Source organism: Ambystoma mexicanum, chromosome 3q, assembly GCF_040938575.1.
Source record: "Ambystoma mexicanum isolate Mex_15411 chromosome 3q, UKY_AmexF1_1, whole genome shotgun sequence".
Lineage (NCBI taxonomy): Eukaryota > Metazoa > Chordata > Amphibia > Caudata > Ambystomatidae > Ambystoma > Ambystoma mexicanum.
This window is the reverse complement of record NC_090926.1, coordinates 182084087-182104639: the sequence shown is the minus strand read 5'-3', so window position 1 is coordinate 182104639 and position 20553 is coordinate 182084087. Positions and strand designations below refer to the sequence as shown.

Sequence of the window (20553 nt, the reverse complement as noted above, 5' to 3'; positions counted from 1 at the left end):
CAGTGCTACTGGGAGCCGTGTGTCCTTCCCTTTGTATTTTATTTTCCTTGTGGCAACACATGCTCACAAAGGTAGAGGATTCCTTTTTATCATTTCTCCTTTTTATTTTGTGAGAGCACACCCCACCTTATGTTGAGTGCTGAGGGGGTTACATGGTATCCCCTTTCTTATTTCTCCTGTAACATTTCTGTTGGTGACCAGCATACCTTAATGGCTGGTGGCAGTGAATGCGTTCTACCGACTTTTGTGTGATTTATTTTACCCGCAGGCTGTGTTAACAGCCCCAGGAATACACAGAAGGGTCACAATTGACCCAAAATGGTGGCTTTTTTCTTTTCTCTTTTTTTTCACTTTATTTTTGAGCTTTTCAACAAACAACAATTCACCATTCAACCCCTGGCAGCTTCCAACAATAACATACTTTAGAAAGACAAAGCTTACCAGCTTTACCCCCAACCCCCACCCTGCCCCACTCCTCTCTCCCCAACCACAGGCTCACCAGGCTTCACAACTCAATAGGTACATGAGGCACAAAGTTGGAACTAGACACAAATGATGACCTTTCAGAGTGGCAACAATTATAGTGAGGTCCCAGGTGGCGTAGCAAGATGCAGCGACATGAAAGGCTACCAGCCACCTCCACATGACTTCAGAAAACATTACAAACCAAAGTAGTTAACAGCTTCAAAGCTTCACAGTCTGTACTTAAAAGAACCACAGTCCAATCCTCCAAGAAAGAAGGCATAGTGTCATTTGCGATGGCCGTCAATTTCTCATAAGTAAAAATAGCGAGCAGTTTATTAAGCCACTCTGCCTTGGTGGGGGCTGAGGGACTCTTCCATTTTTGGTCCAGGGCCAGTCTCCCTGCCCTCAACATAGCCCCCGTCCCCTTTGAGAAAGGAAGAGACTCACTATCAGGCCTGGGCGTGCCCAATAGAACTTCTAGGGGGTGAAGGGAGCGGCTTGTTCCCAATACATCCTTGATCCAACTGAGCAGTTCCGCCAAGAAGACCTGGATAACCGGACATTCCCACCACATATGGAACAAAGTGACGCAGTGTGAACACATCCTAGGGCACATCGGTGACACCCTAGCAAACATCTTGGATAGGGTGACAGGGTGTATGGTGCCAAGAATGAAGAATCTTAAAGTTATGTTTCATGGCAGCCGTATACATCCTCCCCGAAAAGATCGACTTGAAGACTAACTCCCATGTATGGTCATCAAGGGTAAGGCATAGTCTCTCCTCCCAGATCTGGTTGAATGACTGTCTGCCATCAAGATTAGCAGAGACCAACACGTTATAAATCTTGGAAAGGGCGCCCTTCCTAGTCTTGGCTTTTGCAAAGATCCTTTCGAAGGGAGTCAGTGGACGGGTCAGGTCATCCCCCCAATTGGCTTGAGTGAGGATCCCCTTGAGCCGCAAATACTCAAAAAGGGACAAGGGTTTATCCCTCAGCACTTCCAACAACTGATCATACTCAATAAAGACGCCCTGACGAAAGAGTTGGGCTGCCCTCTCCAACCTCTGATCAGACCACGACTGCGTCTCTCGGAGCCCTCTAGTACCAAGATTGAATGGTGGGCCCCACAGGGAAGAGAGGGGAGAAGGCCAGGAAGAGTGGAACTTGTTATCCTTGTTAGGCTTCCAGGACACCCAGAGGACAGCTAGGATTGGATGCAACCTAACTGACAAAGGAAGGGACCTTTGGGGAGCCCATAGAAAGTCCCTGACTTTTTTCGGGTGAACCTGAACATCATCGACGTATGTCCAATACGACCTTAGGTCGTCCCTGAGGTGTTCTAACATCACACGCGTCTGCGCTGCCACTGCAAATGAAGCGAAGAAGAGATTGCAAACATTCGAAAAAGGAGCCAGGAATTATGCAGGGGAGGGACGAAAAAAGATGGAGAAGCCGAGGGAGTACGTTCATTTTAATCGTGATCATTCTTCAAAACCACGAGAGAGTAAGGGGAGCCCATTTTATGAGATCACTTGGATCCTCGCGTGAAGAGGGAGGAAATTTTACTGAAATACGTTCTCCAAATCTCTGGGAATGTTGGTGCCAAGATATCTGGAGGATTCCAGCTCAACCCTCATACCCAGCACCTCTACCTCTACCTCTGACTTCGCGGTCCAACCTACCCGTAGCCATTATGCACGATTTAGATACATTGACTTTTAGCCCTGAAAAGGAACCAAAGCGGCGAATTAAGCCCAACAAGTGGGGGAGGGATTCATGAAGATTGGTCAGCTACGCCAAGATATCGTCCGCAAACAGGGATAGTTTGAACTCGCATTCCCCACAAAGCACCCCAGAGACTCCATCGGCCCTGACCGCAATGGCAAAAGGCTCCATCGCCAAAGCATACAAGAGGGGGGGGGAGAGTGGGCACCCTTGCCGGGTACCTCTAGAAAGCGGAAGACTTGTCGAAGTACACCGGTTAACCAGCACCCTTGCGGTGGGGCCGTTGTACAAGGCTGAGACCCACCCACAAAATGTATCCACCAGGCCCATCTTTCGAAGAACCTTTGCCATATATGGCCATTCGACCCGGTCAAAGGCCTTTTCCGAGTCCAAAGAAAGGAGATAGGCCTCCATATCCCGCCTCTGACACCTCATGCATAAGGTTAAGGGTTTTCCTCACATTGTCTGAACCCTGGCGACCAGGAATAAATCAGACCTGGTCTCCATGAACCAGAGAGGGAAGGAATTTCAATAGTTTATTCGCCAGAAGTTTGGCTAAGATTTTAACATCTATATCGTGAAGGGAAATGGGCCTGTAGGACTGACAAAGTGAAGGGTCTTTCCATTCCTTCGGAAGGACCACAATAAGTGCTGAGGAAATAGAATGGGGAAGGAGCCTGTATCCAGGGCAGAGTTGAACACCTTAGCTAGGAAAGGAGCTAACGTGGACTGGAAAGTTTTATAGAAGTTGACCGAGAACTCATGGAGCGGTGCCGCTCTTCAAAGATGAAATTGTGTCGATTATTTCCTGGGGCAAAATTGGGAGCTCCAATGAGTCAGAGTTCTCTGGGGAGAGACGAGGAATGGGAAGGGATTCTAAAACTATCCACATCGGCCCCATCTCCTGAATATTCCGACGCATAAAGGGATTCGTAATATTGCTTAAACTGCTCTATCAGGTCATCCTGTAAAAAAAAAAAAAAAATAATCCCCTGCCCGGCTAGAAATGAAGCTCACTCTTCTACTATTCCAAAGCTCCCTCAGCCTACAGGCTAGAATCTTGTCCACCTTTTCCCCCTTCTCCATATACCGCTGTTTTAGGAAAGCTAGTTTTCTCTCCGTCGGGCCCACCAGCAGGGCCGACAGTTTTGCCCTGAGCTTCTGGAGTTCCTCCCACTTGCCCGGGCCCATCTGCGTTTTCAACCCCACCGGCTGAATGACGGCAATTTGCTCTCAAAGCTTTAACTCTTCCCGACCCCTCTCCCTCTTTCTCCTCGAGCCCATTTCCATCAACGAGCCTCTAATCGTGGCCTTAAACGCGTCCCAAATTCCCATAGCATCCACCTCCCCGGTATCGATAAGGACAAAGCATTCCTCCTTATCTTGCAGCAAGGAGTCATTACAAGTCCACTGAGACCTGGATGGAGCAGGAGGGGGGACCCCCATGTTGACTCTGACCAAGTCGTGGTCAGACCACAGAATAGCTTCTACCCCAAAATCAGAGATGCAGTCCCGAATAGAGTAGTCTACCACAACATAGTCAATCCTTGAGAATGCCAAATGCACTTTGGAGAGAAAAGTGGTTTTTGGTCGCGCTCAGCGAGGTGTGCATCGACCAAGTCTAATTCCTCATTAACCCGGCGGAATGAGCCCGCCAACTTCATTTGGGCCCTTAGGTCGGGACAAGGATTCAGGGATTTCCTATCCCTATACGGACAAAGAACCATATTGAAGTCCCCCCCCCCCCCCTACTATTAGGGAGCCCTCCGCGAATCCTCTGATTATCTCCCTCATCCCTTCTCAAAAAACATCCTTTGCCTCGTTCGGGGCATGCACGCCCACCAAAGTAAACAACCTGCTTCTCGCTACCCCAGTAACCATAATATAACGCCCTTCCGGGTCTGATTTGTGAGCCCTGGGGGAAAGTGAGCATTTGGAGAAACCAAAAGGGCAACCTCTCGCTTCTTCGCTGAGTAAGAGGACTTGAACACGTGCTGGATGAACCCAGACCTGAGAGTCTGTTCCCTCCCCTTGACCCAATGGGATTCCTGTACAAAAAAGAAAGTGAAGCTTAAGCCTAGAAAATTCCCTCGCCACCAACGATCTCTTAGGAGAGTTTAATCCCCTCACATTTAGGGACCCCACCGAAAAGAACTGAAGTCACCCCTTGAAAGGGCAAAAGCAATCCTCAAACTCCTCTAGGGAGTCTATTGTGACTGTCCCAACCCCCAGCCTCTGTACACAGTGAACCCCAAAAAAGCCTGGTGAACCCCCTATTATCCGGAAACCCTGGCTGCCTTGAAAACACCACCCCAACAACTGAGGGGAACCTCCTCCACATCCCACCCCAACTGTGCAAACCCCCTAAACCCCCCACCCTCCCTATCCTTGAGCGCCTGAAAGGTCTGCGACGTTGAACCGCCGCACAACTAGGCCACCAAGGATTGCCTCCACCAGGGCGATTTACCCCACAAAAGAACACAACATTCTGAGCCCCCCAACAGCGGAAATAAGCTCAATAACATCATATTATTCAACCCTACAACTCCCCAAACCTCTTTGTAGGCTAAACATTAGAGGCCGGCGCCAACCCTCTGGGCCCAGCCCCGCAGCCCCTCAACACCCATAAAGACAATCCAAAAAGCACAACCCCCCCAATCAAGGTTAAGTCGCAGGCTCCCCCGGGGATGGAGGGGCCAGCTTTCTATACTTCCTGTGACCACGGATATGACACCTCCCTACAAACTCTGAGGATTCCCGGGGGCCAACGCCTCCTCCATTCCCACCATCTTTAACAGGTCTTGAGGATGAGGCACCCAACAGTTCACTAGTCACCCTCTGAATATCGAACTCCATAGCAAGGGAGTATTTATAGCCATCAACCTCAACCGAGAGCGAGAACGGGTGTATCGCACTCCCTTGGACTGCAACCACCTCGTCAAGGGCCCGCACAATCTCTGGTGCGAGAGGGTGAGCGCTGAAAAGGTCCTGGTAAATCATCATTTTAGCACCCTCCCAGTCAATGGGGCCTTTTCTACGCGCTAGCTCCAGAATCTTAGTTTTCTCAGCATAGTAATGGAATTTTACAAGGACAGATAGCCCACCTGCGCGCCCTCCCATTCTATGGGCTCTATGAATCTTAAGCTCGCTGGTATTTCCTATGTCAAACAGCTTACTTATGATTGCCTTGATCCCTCTCGCAATATATCCGTCTGCGTCTCCCCTTCCTGTTGCGGGATGCCCTGAAAATTTAGGTTGGAGCGGCGCTTCCTATTTTCTAGGTCATCCAGCTTAAAGGCGACCTTCTCCTCCCCCCTCTCCAACTCGGCCAAGCGCATATCAAACTGCATTTCGAGGTGGTCAGCCAAGGTTTGATTGGCCTCCAGGGCCTGGAGTCGGCCCTTGACAGCATCCACCTTATCAAGGGAGTCAAGCCTTCTGGTAATGTCTGCCCTGAAACCTTGGATCTCCTCCAGCAGGGCTGTCATGTTTCGACTCATTGATTGGTCCTCCATCGCTTCTGGCTGATTTGCTGACTGCATAATGCTCCTTTCTGGCGTCTGCTCGGGGGTGCGCCGGAACTTCTGTAAGGACTGGGCCCAGTCCATAAAAAAGAAACCCAAAAAAGGGCACGGACAGACCAGAGAGTCGTGGAAACAGGAGAACCGTGGGGCCCGCTGTGTTCGGACACTCAGGCCGGCCAGATGGGTGTAAAGACCGGAGGGGGGGGGGGTCTGCACTTCCGCTCTCCATATGGTAGAGGGGAGGCACAGAGACCCCTGCCAAGATTCTCTATTATTGGTAACGTAGTCGAGCAATCAAGGCCTAGCTTCTCAGGTGGTGATGTGAGCTGGTTCTTAAGTACAGTGTAGTCCCCGAGCACCGACAAAGGAAGGTCCACACACTATCGGTTACAACAGTCTTTATATAATTAATGTTCAAAGGTATATACAATATCACAATAACTCACTTTGTACTCCGAAAATCAGCAATGTTAAATATCTACAGTTTCTAAAGTGGTACCACTAATGTTATTAGATCTCATTAAAGTGCATACGGTCAGAATGACACACCGATCAGAATAAAGAGGAAACCAGCAGTAGAGATAGGAAGGAAAGCAAGCGGATTGAGCAATTGGCAGGATACTGGCCCCGTACCACGAGACAGTTCTGTGTGGAGAGCCCCCCCACCTGAGCAACCTGTACAAGAAAGGTACAAGCCCAGTCCATATATTGTTCACACTAAACTTTCCAATAGTTCTGCAACCCCAAAGTACCTGGTGTTGTAGCGTTCCGTGTCGGGGAATCGACGGCCCTTCTCGAGTGTCCTCCCTTTCAGGCAGGAGTCGCGGGTCATCGAACGTCCGACGGAGAACAGGTCGAGTTTCGACAGTGAAGTGGCCGCGTCGTAGCTAGCGGTGCTCGTTGACGGGGAAGCGTAAACGTCCTCCCAGGAAGAGGCGTGCGGGGCACCTCAATGTCGATAGTTCTGGACCGCAAAGAGTTGAACTGTAGCACAGCAAAGGGCGTCGGGTCGTCAGCGTCTGTGGTCTTTGGGTGGTGGGAAACCCACCGGTGGATGCTCCTCGGCGAGTCGACAGTCAGGCCTTCTCCAGCAGGATACAGCGGCGACGATGCGGATGAGAGCGTCCTTGGATCAATGAAGTTCTTAGGCAATGGGAGCACGGCAGCTCCAGTCGGCGACGCCGGTTGTCGACAGTGGCGGACAACAGTCCGGGCGCTTCTCGTTGGAGTTGCGCAGCAATCCCCGTATTGGGTCGGCAGCCTGTCGAAGGTCTGTCTACCAGGGAGCTTAGGCAAAGATCGGCTGTGCACGATGGTCCCTCGTAACTCTGGAAGAGGGCGCCTTACCAGGTCCTCTCTGGGTCAGTTCTTGAAGCACAGCTGCTTTCAGATTGCGAAGGAGAACAGCAATTCTTCTCGTCCAGCAGGGCTTCAGGATCACGCTTCAGTTATTCCAGTTATTCGCCGTGGTGGACTTCAGCTTCTGAACACGATTCCTAGCAGTGAGAGGTCCCCAGATATACTGTTGATCTCCCATTCATTCCGCTGGGGTCACACTCAAGCATCCAATCACGACTACGGTCATTCATGCAGGCAGGCAGCCAATCAGGCACACGGGGCATTCAGGCCATTCACTTCTCTCCAGACACTCACAACAGGTTGTGTATTGGGACAAGTACCGAGCCATTCAACACTCCAAGCTGCATTCATACCGGTTTCGGGTAGGGCCGTCTCAACCATTGTGTCAACCACCAGATACTAGACAGCCACAACATAGAATGTAGATTCGTCATGCACTCCATTCACCCAGGCCCCACCCACAGGCGTACCCACAACATACGGTCGTTGAGAAGGCTCCAGCCAGTCTGGTCGGCACTTCCGCACACTACCATATACGGAACTTCCACCCAACAGCCAGTCAGGGGGAAGGGACAGAGGCAGGGCTTCCCGGGACTTTGGGAAGATCAAGGTAACAGGTGATGGAAGGCAAGAGGCCATGGGGGCCATTTTGTCTCCATCCAGAATCTACCGATTCCAATGACAGGGCCTGGGCATCCGAAAATGGAGGACGCTCAGGGCACTGGTTATTTCAGCGAGGAGCTGCCACCAGCGCGTACCCTGCTCTGTGGGTCACACACAGGTGCTCAAAAACATACACTAGGGGCGCAGGCTTGCACCCCTACCCATGAGTGCCATAAGGGTATCCCATGGGTCTGTTCACCAAACCAAAAGAGAGCTCCACCGCCAGGAGTCCCACATGAACTCCTGCGTGGAAAACACGACAGAACACACGATAAAAAGCAGTAAAGGACAAGGATACGGAGGCCTTGTCCCTCCGATGCATTTCCAGCATCACAATGTGACCCTCCATAATCTCTCCTGTAACTCCCAGCTGGAAACCAATACCTCAAGGCAGACTGCCCAGCACCTGGCCCACCACACCGCGTGTGTTGATCAAAACCGCCCAACCTTCCCCCGCCCACCAACACCCCCCCCACCCCCCCACACCCCCCCTGCCGCCGAAATCCAGTGGATGGGTCACAGTCAGATCCTTGGCTTATAACACCCTGATGAGCACAAGAGGCGCCACCCACTCCGGCGAGGCCCAGGGCGACCAACCAGCAGGCACAACCCCCTCCGAGACCTTGGGCTGGAATGCTTCCAGGGGGGAAATCAGGCCTCGGAGGGACCGCTCCCCAGCCAGCCAACTCAGGTAGACGCCCTGCAGCTAGGACACAACCTCAGCTTGCCCCCACCAATCCTCAAGGATCGCGCTCCTCCTCACCGATCCCTCTCTCCGGCTCTCAGCCCTCCGCTGGGATGCCTGCTGTGGAGTGGAAAGCAACTGTTCCAACAAGCAGGCCCTGGGACCACACACTCCAGGCGAGCTGCGGTGCTGACCGCGGATGACAGGCAGGCTTCTTCTGGTCTCCGAAGCGCGTCACCTGCCTTGACCTCCTCATCCACCCTCTGCTCACGTGGTGGAGTTTGCCGCGCCCTCTCACTAGGGGCTCGCTCTTCCCACCGCGACTCGCACAATGTCCAGGGCCAGAGAGTCCGGTGGGCAGTCACTTGCACTCCTTCACCCCGCCACACTGCCAGAGTTCTAGGGGCACTTCCCCGGCAACACGCACCCACCTCTTTTTGCCCTGCAGCTCACTGGGGCAGTGGGCTGGCGCAGACGTCCCCACAGTCTCGCTCCGCTGCCAATTGGAATGCCCAGGGCCACAGACCATGTAGGAATTCTCCCGCACGCCCACTCCCGACACCAGGGCTCGCTGGTCGGGGTCCACTAAAAGGCGGAGGCCGCTGTGCCAAGCTTCCGCCTGAGTCCCGCAGTCCGGACTACAGTCACCCATCTCAGTCTTGCTTGGGCAGCGAGCCTGCGGCCCAGGCTCCTGCCCTTCCCCCACCGCCAGACAGACATCCACACGGTTTCTTCGGCCGGGAAGACCCTCCCTCAGCTCCCAATCGCTGCTGGAATGTGACCTTTCTCAGGTCTCCCGGCACCTGCGGGCTCCGGGATCACGTTCCGCCACCATTCTAGGGTGTCAGCCAGCCCCAGGGGGGGAAGGGGGGGGGGCAGACTTCAACTCCCACAGGGCTGGGGGGGTCTCGGATTCCAAATATCAGCGCCCCGGCGAGACGACCTGCTGAGACACTTCAGCACATCTCAGCGCCCCCTGGTGGCTCCCCACTTTTCTTTTTGTTGCCATTTCTTGTGTGCTTGTATTTTCTTGTTCCTTCTGCCTTGTTGGGTGGTGGAGGTTTCGATTAGGCATTTGGCTCGGCGGGCAGCACTGTCTTTTGGCATGCCTACCTGGAACCAGTTCCAACTTGGAGTCGGACTGTCCTGCAAGGACAGCCACCCCCCAAAGTGTGAGTGCCTGGGTTCATGGATAAATGTCATGGATCTAGAAGCTGAAGTCAAGTCGACCACTGGAATAGAAGAATGGAAGATGAAGACCACCAGAGGCGCCTGTAGGCCCTTCCAGTAGCCGGGAAGCCTGAAGTGGCAGCTGCTGTCCTGACCCATTTTCAAATTGACAGGGAAGCTCCGAAGAGGACAACGTCCTCCCATGGACTGGTGGGCATAATCGGTCCCAAGACGACATGCAATTTGAGTTGTCCCACGACGTGCTGCGACTTCCATGGTTGCAAACAGCCAATACTCTGGGACCTGCGACCATCCTGCAGTGCATCGTCTTCCGCAGATCAAATCTTCCTGAAACATTAGTGGACTCCTGCTGGACCTCCGGAATCAATTCCTCAGTCCACTCACCTTTGTGCAGGACCAAGCAAGCAAGGTGAATCGATTGGACAAGAACTTTTCTTCACTGGTGTCTCTGAAAAGGCGCTAAATCCACGTTGGAGCACAAAGAATTATTTGCTGGGAGTCATTTCTCTCGACTGCTGCTGTGAAATCCCATCCAGAGTCCCTCCTTTAGTCTCCATGACCAAGGAACAGGAAACCGGGTCTGCAGCTGTTACTGCGTGGAGGCATCCCTCTACATCTTCACCGCTTCTTTGGTACTGTGGGACTTAAGGTAATACTTAACTAAAGTAATTCTGTCGCTCCTGTGTGGGGGGTTTGGGAAGAGGGGGTCATTTGTGTAGTTGGGAGTTTGCCCATCCACGTTCGCCCAGGCCTAACGCTGGAACGCATGAAAGGTGACTTCTGTGAAGTCTTTGAACTTTTTTACCCACAAGAACTGTTGCTTAATTGCTCCAGAAATTGTCCACAGGAACTCTTGCCTGTTCTGCAGCTTGTGCTTGCCTTTTGGACCCCCATTCTGACCCTGAAAGAGACTGAGAACTAGATAGGGACGTACTCTTGAAACCTAGGCTCTGTGTAAAGATTAAGTAACTTAACTTGTGTTGTTTCTATCATAAGGATCTGAAACAAAGTGTTATAAAGTTCAACAGTGGTTTTACTTACCTAGCACTGCAACCGCCATTCCAGAAGTCTTTTACATTGCAGTGTACTTAAAAGAAGTATTGTATTGGTTTTATATTGCTGATTACGATAGTACTTTTCTAAAGTACTCTTTACCTGTGTATGTATATAATAAACCATTATTTTTACTTTACTCTAGGGGCGTGTTTCCTTTGGGCCTACGTACGCTATACGTTTGGCCGCTCTGCTACACTTCCATTACCTCAAGTGGTACAGACTTATATAGTTGGAGTTCTATATTGCGGAGTAAAATAGTTTTAATAGGCTTCTGGGTGGACTTTAGAAAAACTGTCCTAAAATTTCATCTGACACGGACAGTATAGTATGAGGGATTGTGGTTAGCAAGAAAATCATGTTTGTGACACTGGAACACTTAAAATCTGGTATCTTTGCAGAAAAGAAATGAGTTTGCTTGCTTCTTTGGCGATGGTCGCACATTTGTTTTTATTTATGGTTAAAACCGCAGGCTTAGCTTGAGAGTAGCAGAATGCTGTACAGGGTGTGGGTAGCCAGCATTTGTTTTGGTATCTTAATAGTTGCAACATCTGCTTTTATTGGCATAAGCACATTGAATAAGAGGGAGAAAAAAGTGATTTGATGAAATTTGGAGTGAATTCCTGCCAAGCCTAAAACGTGCAAATGACCGGAGAGGAGTAAGAATTGACTGAGGGAAGTCCAATAAACTCTTGCGTCTCGGATGAATTCATATGACTATATACACTGGTCCTCCCCACAACCCTCTACTACCCTTTTTTTTTTCTTTTTTTTTTTTACCTGCTTATCCCCCCAACCCCCACAAGAGATAACTTACCTTTAGCACTGAACATATGGCTGCACTGTACTGTAACTTTGGTGTATGCTTTTTGGATGTATGTAACTATTACTTGAGCTAACATTGATTTTTTTTTTTTTAAACTAAAATTCACCTAAACCAGAAAGCCGCCTACAATTTGAGGCTTACCTTGCTGCCACTGTATTTTGACATAAAATAATTACTTCCCATCTCCAAAAGTAAAGGTTTGTTGCTGTTAGGGAGAATTCTCAAAATGTGCTAATTCCTCTCTACCTTAGAGACCCCCAGCTCTTTTGCTGAACTTTGGGACTCTGTACTTTTTAATTCTGTTTGTTTTCTGTGTTTATTTCTTTTGGTTATGGAGTTTTAGATAACTCCATAGGCATCATCCTTTCATGTGTGTTACACTGCACCTTCAGTGCAGTCTCACAGGGATGTATTTTAGACTTCCCAATAGTTTAAATACCTTCTCTGGGATAAACTACTATTTCCCAGGGAATGTAAAGTGAAATTGACTTTACTAGTCTTTCCAATTCCTAGACCCAGCACACACCATCTTACAATGGAGTGCTGGAGGTGTTACATAGTATCATCTGTGTCTAAATACTCATTTAGCAGTTGAATGCTACCCTTTCCTATTGAAAAGGCTGGTGGCAGTGGTTTTACAATGAACTACCATGATTTTTCCCGACCGCGAACACAGGTACCTAAAAATCACGGGAGCCATGTTTTTCAAGATGGCGCCTTAAGCCCCTTTGTATAAACGGGACCCGGTCGTATTTTTTCACTGTTTCTTTTTGGAAAGGTCCTTCTAGTGTGTGTCTCTGCGCGCCAAACCAGTTTTGGTCCCTTTGTTCGTGTGCATTTGGCGGGCTTCAGTACTGACTAACGCCTCTGGCGCCCGAGTGTCTGGGGTGGGCAGGAAGTGAGGGAGGTGCCCAAAACTCCCTGTGCTTAGTCTCCTAGGAGATCCAAATGCACTCAGGTGTGATTGGCTGGCTGACTGTCCGGCAAGGACAGCCACCCTGCTGGGTGAGTGACAACTAGGTTGGAATGAAAGGGGGATAACTGTTTAAAAGGCGAGTCTCTTGGACTGAATAGCATAGTAGACCACTGGAACGAAAGAACTGAAGACTAGCAGGAAGAGGACGGCTGCTGAAACTCCTGGACCGTTGGTTTGCCCGGTGAAGCCCTGCTGCTGGTCTGATTTGCCAAACTCCATTCGAACAGAGAAGCTCCTTCAAGGACGGGTTCTTCCTTTGAGTAGGTGGGACCAATCAACTCATAAGACACCTGGATACCATTCTCAAGGCTGGTTAGGATTAACCAGGGAGAGGAACACCAGTTTGTGTTCTTGAATCTCCAGCTACTGGAACTGAAGTGACTCCATCTTGTTTACTTTCTTCAACGATCCCGTGCAGTGCAAGCGTCCCCCGAAGTCCTCCCTCTTGTCCCCACGGCTGAGGCTCAGGAACAGCAAGATCTGCTGGAACTGCCAGGAACCAACAACTTCAGAAGCATTTGTTTCTTCATACAAAAGTACTGTGCCAGCCCGATTGAGAGAACGCCACTCTCGCAGTGAAAGTTTGTGAAACTTTCCCAACTTGCAGGCCTAATCAGCTTGTGACCCCACAAATGATCCTTTTTCACCTAAACTACTTCTAAGAACTTTTGCAAAGACTTTACCGTTTGATACCATAACTGCTCTTTCCTATCCAGAACACTTGCCAATTGACTTTGGCCTAGACCTATTGACTTGAATCAAACTGTTCTGGTGAACTGAAACTATTTGCACTGTTTTAAAAAGTATATGTGGTCTATTCTACTTACCTTGTTCCTTTTGCTCACTTCTTAGTAACTGAACTGCTATTTTGCTCCTATTTCAGGGGAGCTCAAACTGTCTCAAAATCTTAGTTTTGTATTGAAGTGTATTTGTTTATAATAAGTTGCCTCCTTCTAGTGAAATGTTTTCCAATTGATTGTGTAATAAATTAATAAGTGTTTTACCAAGAAACCTTGAATATAAGTGTCTACTTGAATCACTGTGATTGAAAGACCTCTGTGTAACTGCTTGCATTGCTCACATTCACTCTTGAGATGAGCCTGGCTGCTCAGCTCGCTACCAAAAACTGTTTGGTATGGACTTATACCAAAGGTTGGTTTGACTTGCACCTGTAGTCCTAATTGTACGTGGTGGTCCCAGAGGGTACTGCATGCAGTTCTGCCTAACAGTTGCCAGCCAGGTTATGTAATCTGGTTACTGTTTCATGTTTAGACCCGTTTCCTGATCTTTCACTGTATAAAATCAATACTTCATAATTGCGTTTTTTTTGTGGCTCGGGTGTGTTTTTGCTTTTGTACCTGCTTTTGCTTCTCCATGCCTCATTGACTTTAGTGCATGCCCTCTCTTTACAGCACAGTAATGCTTTGTCATTGCTAAAGATAAAAACCAATGTGCTCATGTCTGCCTTTGTTCTTTTCCCCTCAGAATTGCAGTGTTCTCAGTAACCGTGTTCTACGATGAAAGGATTGTGGTGGTGGCAGAGCAGCGGCCAGATGCATCTGAAGAGGATTCTTTTCAGTGGATGAGCAGAGTACTGCAGGTATTGTTAATGATGGACTGTTTAGCGCTCCATCTAGGCATTTGATACAAACTCTCATGGATATAAGTTAAAGGGAGCCTAAGTCCTGCCCTACATGTATTCTGCAATGCTTACTTACCTAGCCTGGATTAATCAATCTCCTTCAATAAGAGTCAGTGCACCTGGATCAGACCATGGGTTCATGTTAATTGTTGTTCTACGATACCTATGCTCATGGTGATGCCTTGTGTTTTATTTTGTATATTTCTTATCAGTGGTCCTTCACTGTTGAATCGCTGCCCATTAATTCTACTCCAAGGATCCCCGGAATAGAAAAGTATGGGTAGCTGCAGGGAGATTTTTTTTAAGTTTAAAAAAAGGCAATTTAGGGGTTCACAAGGTAATTAGAAACTCCAGTTGAGCAAAGCCACTCTCGTTGGCCAAGCAGCAAGGCTGAAATACATGGAAATAAGGAGAAGACCCACACAGGTAAGTTATAAAAGTAACATTTTTGATTACAATACTACACAAATGTACACTTTAACTGTTCCAAGGCAAGCACTAACACAACTTAGTTCGGTGGGTTACACACTACTCTAGAAACACAAGCAGATTTTCATGCAATAATTTGTTAGGGAAGATTTCCTTTTTGCAACTTCCCCTCCATAGTTTTCTATAGGATGTTGGGGAGATGGATCAGTTTTATATTTCATCCCCTTTCCTAGTGAAAACCCTTTTTGCTGGACTTCTGGATCTTTTTCTTCCCCTGAATAAGGAGAGCCTTACCCCTCCCCACCTTACTTATTCATTCTGTGAAAATCCAAAGAGTGTTTCACAGCCTAGTCCCCGGGGATCTCGTACTTAGGTGGCCTGGGAAAGGCCATCACATTTGGATCCCGACCCTGGGGGTGGACAAGTGAGGGAGGATCACATGGGTAGGTGATGGTGTGGGGTGAATAACCCCTTTTTCCTTAACCCATCTAACCCCTATCCCTGCTTATTTTATGGGAAACTACAACTCCCATAATTCCTCCCCACTTCATATTGATAACACTGCTGAGCCGAGGAATTAGGCCTGAGGGTTACCTCTACTGACTTGCAATGGCTCTGTCCCTCTAATGAGATCAGGCAGAGTCAGTCACGTAATACGAATTACATACGCCTGCCACTGGCTCGGTGCAAGAAGGGCTGATGCAAACCAGGCTGTGGAAGTTGGAAGGCCAAGGGGCTGATCGGTTGCTGCGGACAACCAAGAGCCAGGCGAGAATTCCATCATTTTGGGAAGCATTCCATGACCAAAAACGGATGAGCGGAAAAGAGAGACCTTCAAAGTGCTTGCAGGCAGCCTGCTGCCCTCCCCGGTGAACGACTGAGTTGGGGAGGAGCAGAGGAGGTGTTGGTAACAGCCTTGACTGCTACTGGAAAAGCATTAAAGATATAATCTGTTAGGGAGAATATCAGAAAAGTGCTAATTTCCTACCACCTTAGAGACCCGCAGCACTTTTCTGGACTTTAGGACTTTACATTTTTAACGTAGAGAGTGAGACCCTCTTTCCCCACTCTCTCATGTATTTTTTCTGTGATTTGGATGGAGTCTGTGTTTCTTTTGACTTTCGAGTCTGACAAACTCCATAGACATCTTTACATTATGGCCCACAGCACCTTCAGTGAAGTGGCACAGGGAAGTCTTCCAGATTTCCCAAAGGTTTAAATAATTTATCTTGGATAAACTACTGTTTCCAAGAGCAGTGAAGTGAAATTGACTTTTTACATTTTGTAACTTTCTAGACCCAGCTCACACACTACCTTACCATAGGGTGCTGGAGGGGTTACTTAGTATCCCTTTTGTCTAGATTCTCAAGTAACATTTTTGTTGCCCTGTCTGTAATTAATGGCTGGTGGCAGTGGTTTACTTTTTACTACCATTGTGTTTTTACCAAGGGATGCACTCGCAGCTGCAGTAAGGCAACCATGGGTGCCCATATTGTTAAAATGGGCCCAGTCCTCTTTTTTTGCTATTTCTTGTTGGAAAGGTCCTTCTTGAGATTTACTATGCGTGCCAAACCAGGTCTGGTTCGATTTGTCTTTGGTAGGATTCACAAGTGAATCCCGACTCTGGCTCCAGGGTATCTGGCAGGGGCAGGAAGTTGGGAGGTGCCCGAAACTCCCTGTGCTTAATCCCCTTACTTACAGGCATGCACCCAAAGATGATTGGTTGGCTGGCTGTTATTTGAGGACAGCCACCCTTCTGGCTGAGTGACAGCTAGGCTGGAATGAATGGGAGAAACCTGCATAAAAGGCGAGGCTTTTTGGCTTGGAAGGCAGTCTCGGCCACTGGACGAAGGAATCCGAAGAAGAACTTGGAAGAGATGCCAGCTGCAACTCCTGGACCATTGGTATACCCTGTAAAGACCTGCAGCTGTGCTGAAGCTCCAAATTTGCCTCAATTAGAGAAGCCCTGCAAGGACGACTTTTCCCCTTGGGTTGGTGGGACCAATTAACCCCAAAGTTAACTCGCCTGGACATCCTCTCGGAGCTTGCTGTACTTCCGCTACTGCTGGTGGAACCGAAGTGCCAGGGAGAGGAACACCAGACTGAGTGCATTGCTTTTAAGTCAGACCCCAGCTTGTGGAAGAACCTCTGGACTCCCAGGAGGCAGGACTGACCAAGGCGGAGCCACCTCGACAGAGTGCTGGACCCCAGATGCATGGAAAGTCCATAGTGGTAGCCGATAACCGCAGAGGTGCTATTTGCTGAGAGGCAAGGGGCTGAAACCAAGAAGTGCAGCTGAATCGAAGTTTTCTCTTTGATGCTGACAGTCCCATTGTAGTGCAGGAGTCCCCAGAAGTTCTCCCACTTCTCCCCACGGTTGAGGCCCACGAACAACAGGATCTGCAGAGCTACACGTGAACAGAAGCCGGCTGGAACCATTTCTTCTAACCAAAGGTACTTTAAAACTATGAGGACTTAGCTCTTGTTGTGTAGCCTTACTTGTTCTGAGTTGAGACTTGTCTTGGTTGATTTTGCAGTTTTGCATGCAGCCTTTGCACCTTACAAGCATCCCAGCTTGTGGCTCTACATTGATTCTACTTTTTCTAGAAAGACTTCTAAAACATTGTGCAAGACTTTTACTTCACTGCAAGAAGTACTTCAGCTCACCTAGACTTTTGCTAACTTAATATTGGCTGGCCTGGCTCCCTCAAAGACTCTGCTTACCTCTGAGTTTGTGCTTTACCTTTCCTCCAGGAAAGGGTTAATTTGCTTTGCATTGGATGGTTAAAAAGTACATACTTGCTTCCGAATATTTGTGTACCTATCGTTTTATCTTGAACCCTTTTCTTTGACACCAGTCGCAGTATTGCTCTAAATGTACCAGTGATATATTAATGTCCACAGCGTCCTAGTTATTTAAGTCACCTCAGGGTGTAGGAATAATCTGTGTGCCATCCCAAATAGGTACTTTCTGATTTAGAGAAACTAACAGTGTGTATTTTGGATTGTATTTGTGTTACATCTATATTGCTCCCTTCTGAAGAAGGCTTATTCAACTGACTGTTAAATTAATAATAGCTTAATCACGAAACCTTGAGTGCAAGTATTTATTTGGATACTTGTCCCTGTAGACTTCTGTGTAAAAACACTGCTGCTCACATTGACTACTCTTGAAATAAGCCTTGCTGCTCAGCCACACTATCGACCTGTGGAGTACAAAGTTATACCAAAGGTTGGGTTCCTATTGCCAGGAGGTCAAGGTTGCTATAGCCTCCCAAAAGGTACTGCACACAATCTTGCCTAACAAAAGCCCAATTTACATGACCAGTGAGTTATCGAAGGCAAAACCCTGGTTTGTGTTGAGAGCAAAAGAGGCATGTAATGAGTTGAAGTTTGCGCGTGTGCATATAAAACGTTAATGAAGAGAGCAATGATTAAATGCTGAGAAAAGTATTCAAAGTAACAGAGTGGTCCTCCAAAGTGGAATCGCACATTCAAAAGTCTCTGAAATGTTCCTGTGGAAAGCGGGAAACTAGGGCAAGAAAGTAACCGCGATCATGATCAGTTGATTGAGTTAAAAGCAATCTATATGAACTTGAAAACCTCCATAAGTGCAAAAGTAAAGAGGACACAATTTCTGAAAGATGCCAAGAGGGCGTAATTAAAACTACAATTGCCAACAAGTATTGGTGTTGCATGTGAATTTTTAAAGATGCCAAGAGGGCACATGGAAAGAGAATAAGAAAACTACCAGCACCAAAGAGCATTGGTGGTGTAAAGATTGTTGATAAAGGAGGTGAAGTGGTCATGAAGTGGTCATGGGGAGGTATACGTAAAATCCTTGCAGTTTCAAAAGTCTTGGACAGTAAAAAGAGAAGGATGGAACATGGGGAAGAGTATCTCCACAAAGAGAAAGTCAGGCTTTAGCCTGGCCAAGGGAAACTGTTAGGACAGTTTTTCTGAAGTCCAACGTCTTAGTAAAACCATTCAACTGAGGCAGTACAAGACTCCACTCTTAGTATAAGTCTCTACCACCTGAGTTAGTTGGTAGCGTAGATAGAGCAGCCAGGCTTGTTTTAGGCGGGAGAGAGGGCTGTAGAATCAGTACAAATGAAATTGTAATACAAATGGTCCAACGAAACACTGAAACACTGTATTGTTAAAAAAAGTGGTTTATTTAAATACAAGTAGGACCAGAAAAATCTTGGGGTAAATAAGTACAATCACTTTATATGTAATCACAATTATAAAAACGCAACACTATGCTTGAAGGTACACAGACCAAAGCATAAACCTTATTTGGAACACCCAACAGTAGTTCTAGAGAACTCAAACCTTTTCATACACATTCAGTATAGGTCACACCTATTCTTGGGGAGTAAAAGCCAATGGTTACTTTAAGATTACATTCAGTAATTCAAGGGTACTAGCCCTACCAGTTGAACTGTGACACTCAGCAACAAATCACATAATCGGTCAACTGTACAGTATATGTTTTGTGAAAAGTGGATCACTTATTCTGGGTACAGTAAAATCCTAGAACTAATACTTTTGTGATAAGTTACACTAGGTGAGTAAAACCTAAGGATGTAATATTCGATTACAGGTGCTTTTGAGATCAGTGAAACACATATTGAGCTAAGCTGTAACACTGGTAACTTAGTTTTGGATGGCACACAGATAACTCAAGGTAAGTAAAACCCATATACTTTATCAAGGAGATATCGGCAGCTTGTGGAAGGTATACACCTAAGACTCTTTTTGTGTCCATCTCAAACAGACCAGGGAAAGCAACCCCCAATGTTACACTTTATGAATGAATCAAAGTTATTCTAGGTAGGTAAAACCCAATACAGACTTATTCTGGACAGACTAACCGCAAGTCAGGGGAAGTAAGACCCTGTTGGGGGACACTCATACAATTATCCTAACAGGAATAATAAAGTGAAACCAACAGCATTACTTTTGAGAAGAGGCATAACCACATAACAGGTGAGTAATCTGTCACGACCCTCACCCAGAACCCCCTCTGGCAAACCCATTGGCCAGGTGGAGTCAGGACTCGGGCCTCTAGAGCCTGGCATCCTCTTCCGAAACACTCTTGGGTCCAGTCCTGGCGCCTTTGGCGCCAGGCTCATACATCATGATAAACAATGTGCTTGGGAACTACTTTGTTGTGTTGTCAGCCAACATGGAGGCATCCACATAGCTTGGTTCCTCTGAACCAAGCTATGCGGTCTAGTGTTTTGGGTGTGGTAGCCTAGGGACTACTTTACCTGGACTATTTTGTTGGGGCTGTTTAAACCACACCTGAGCAAGACAACACGCTTCGCGTTACTTTGCAGCTTGCAATGTGACGCTCACTGTGTCCAGCTACACTCCCGAACCCCGGAGAAACAGAACCTGCATGGAGACAAAAGGAACATCATTAGCATCAGCATCTTACCTGCAGCCTTCATCTTTAGTTACTTGCAGCTAATGAGTACAGCTTTCCTCGGATCTGCACGCCTCCCGGACTGCACAACCTGAAAGAGGAAGATAGAGGCAACATTAAGAAAGCAGAAGAGACATTGCAAATTACGAACTGCTCAAAAGGCTTACCTGGCTGGTCGCCTCTCGGCTGGCACCACTCCGGAAAATTCCACACGCGCTGAAGAACACCGCGACCTGCAGGGAAAGAAGACAAAACAGGTTAGCAAAGATAAGCCATCGCAGTGCTGCGCATAGCGCTTACTTACCGCATCATAGCGCTCTTAAAGCGCCATCATTTACCAGCGGGGCTCAACCAAGCCAGTTCGCCACGCTGAAGCTCTGCATACCTAAGGGAGAAAAAGAGACATTATTAAACAAAAGAGGCATGCAGAATAGCAACAATACTAAATAACAGCAATAAGACCTACCTGAACGATATCAAACGGGCCGGCATCAGTGAAGTAACTGGACCGCACACGCCCACAAAAGACAACGCGCCCCTGCAAAGAAGGCAGGACAGAGAGCACGTCTAACTCTACCACA

The 20553-nt window shown here is 48.0% G+C and overlaps 1 protein-coding gene across 3 annotated transcripts in view; it reads left to right on the top strand.

The window, feature by feature from the left end:
• Positions 1-20553, top strand: part of DIP2B (disco interacting protein 2 homolog B) — a 1149028-nt gene that overhangs the window by 727770 nt on the left and 400705 nt on the right. For all 3 annotated transcript variants that reach the window (XM_069653448.1, XM_069653447.1, XM_069653449.1), the window contains exon 22: positions 13953-14067. In XM_069653448.1, coding sequence (XP_069509549.1) covers positions 13953-14067 — 115 coding nt within the window. The remainder of the gene's footprint in view (positions 1-13952; positions 14068-20553) is intronic.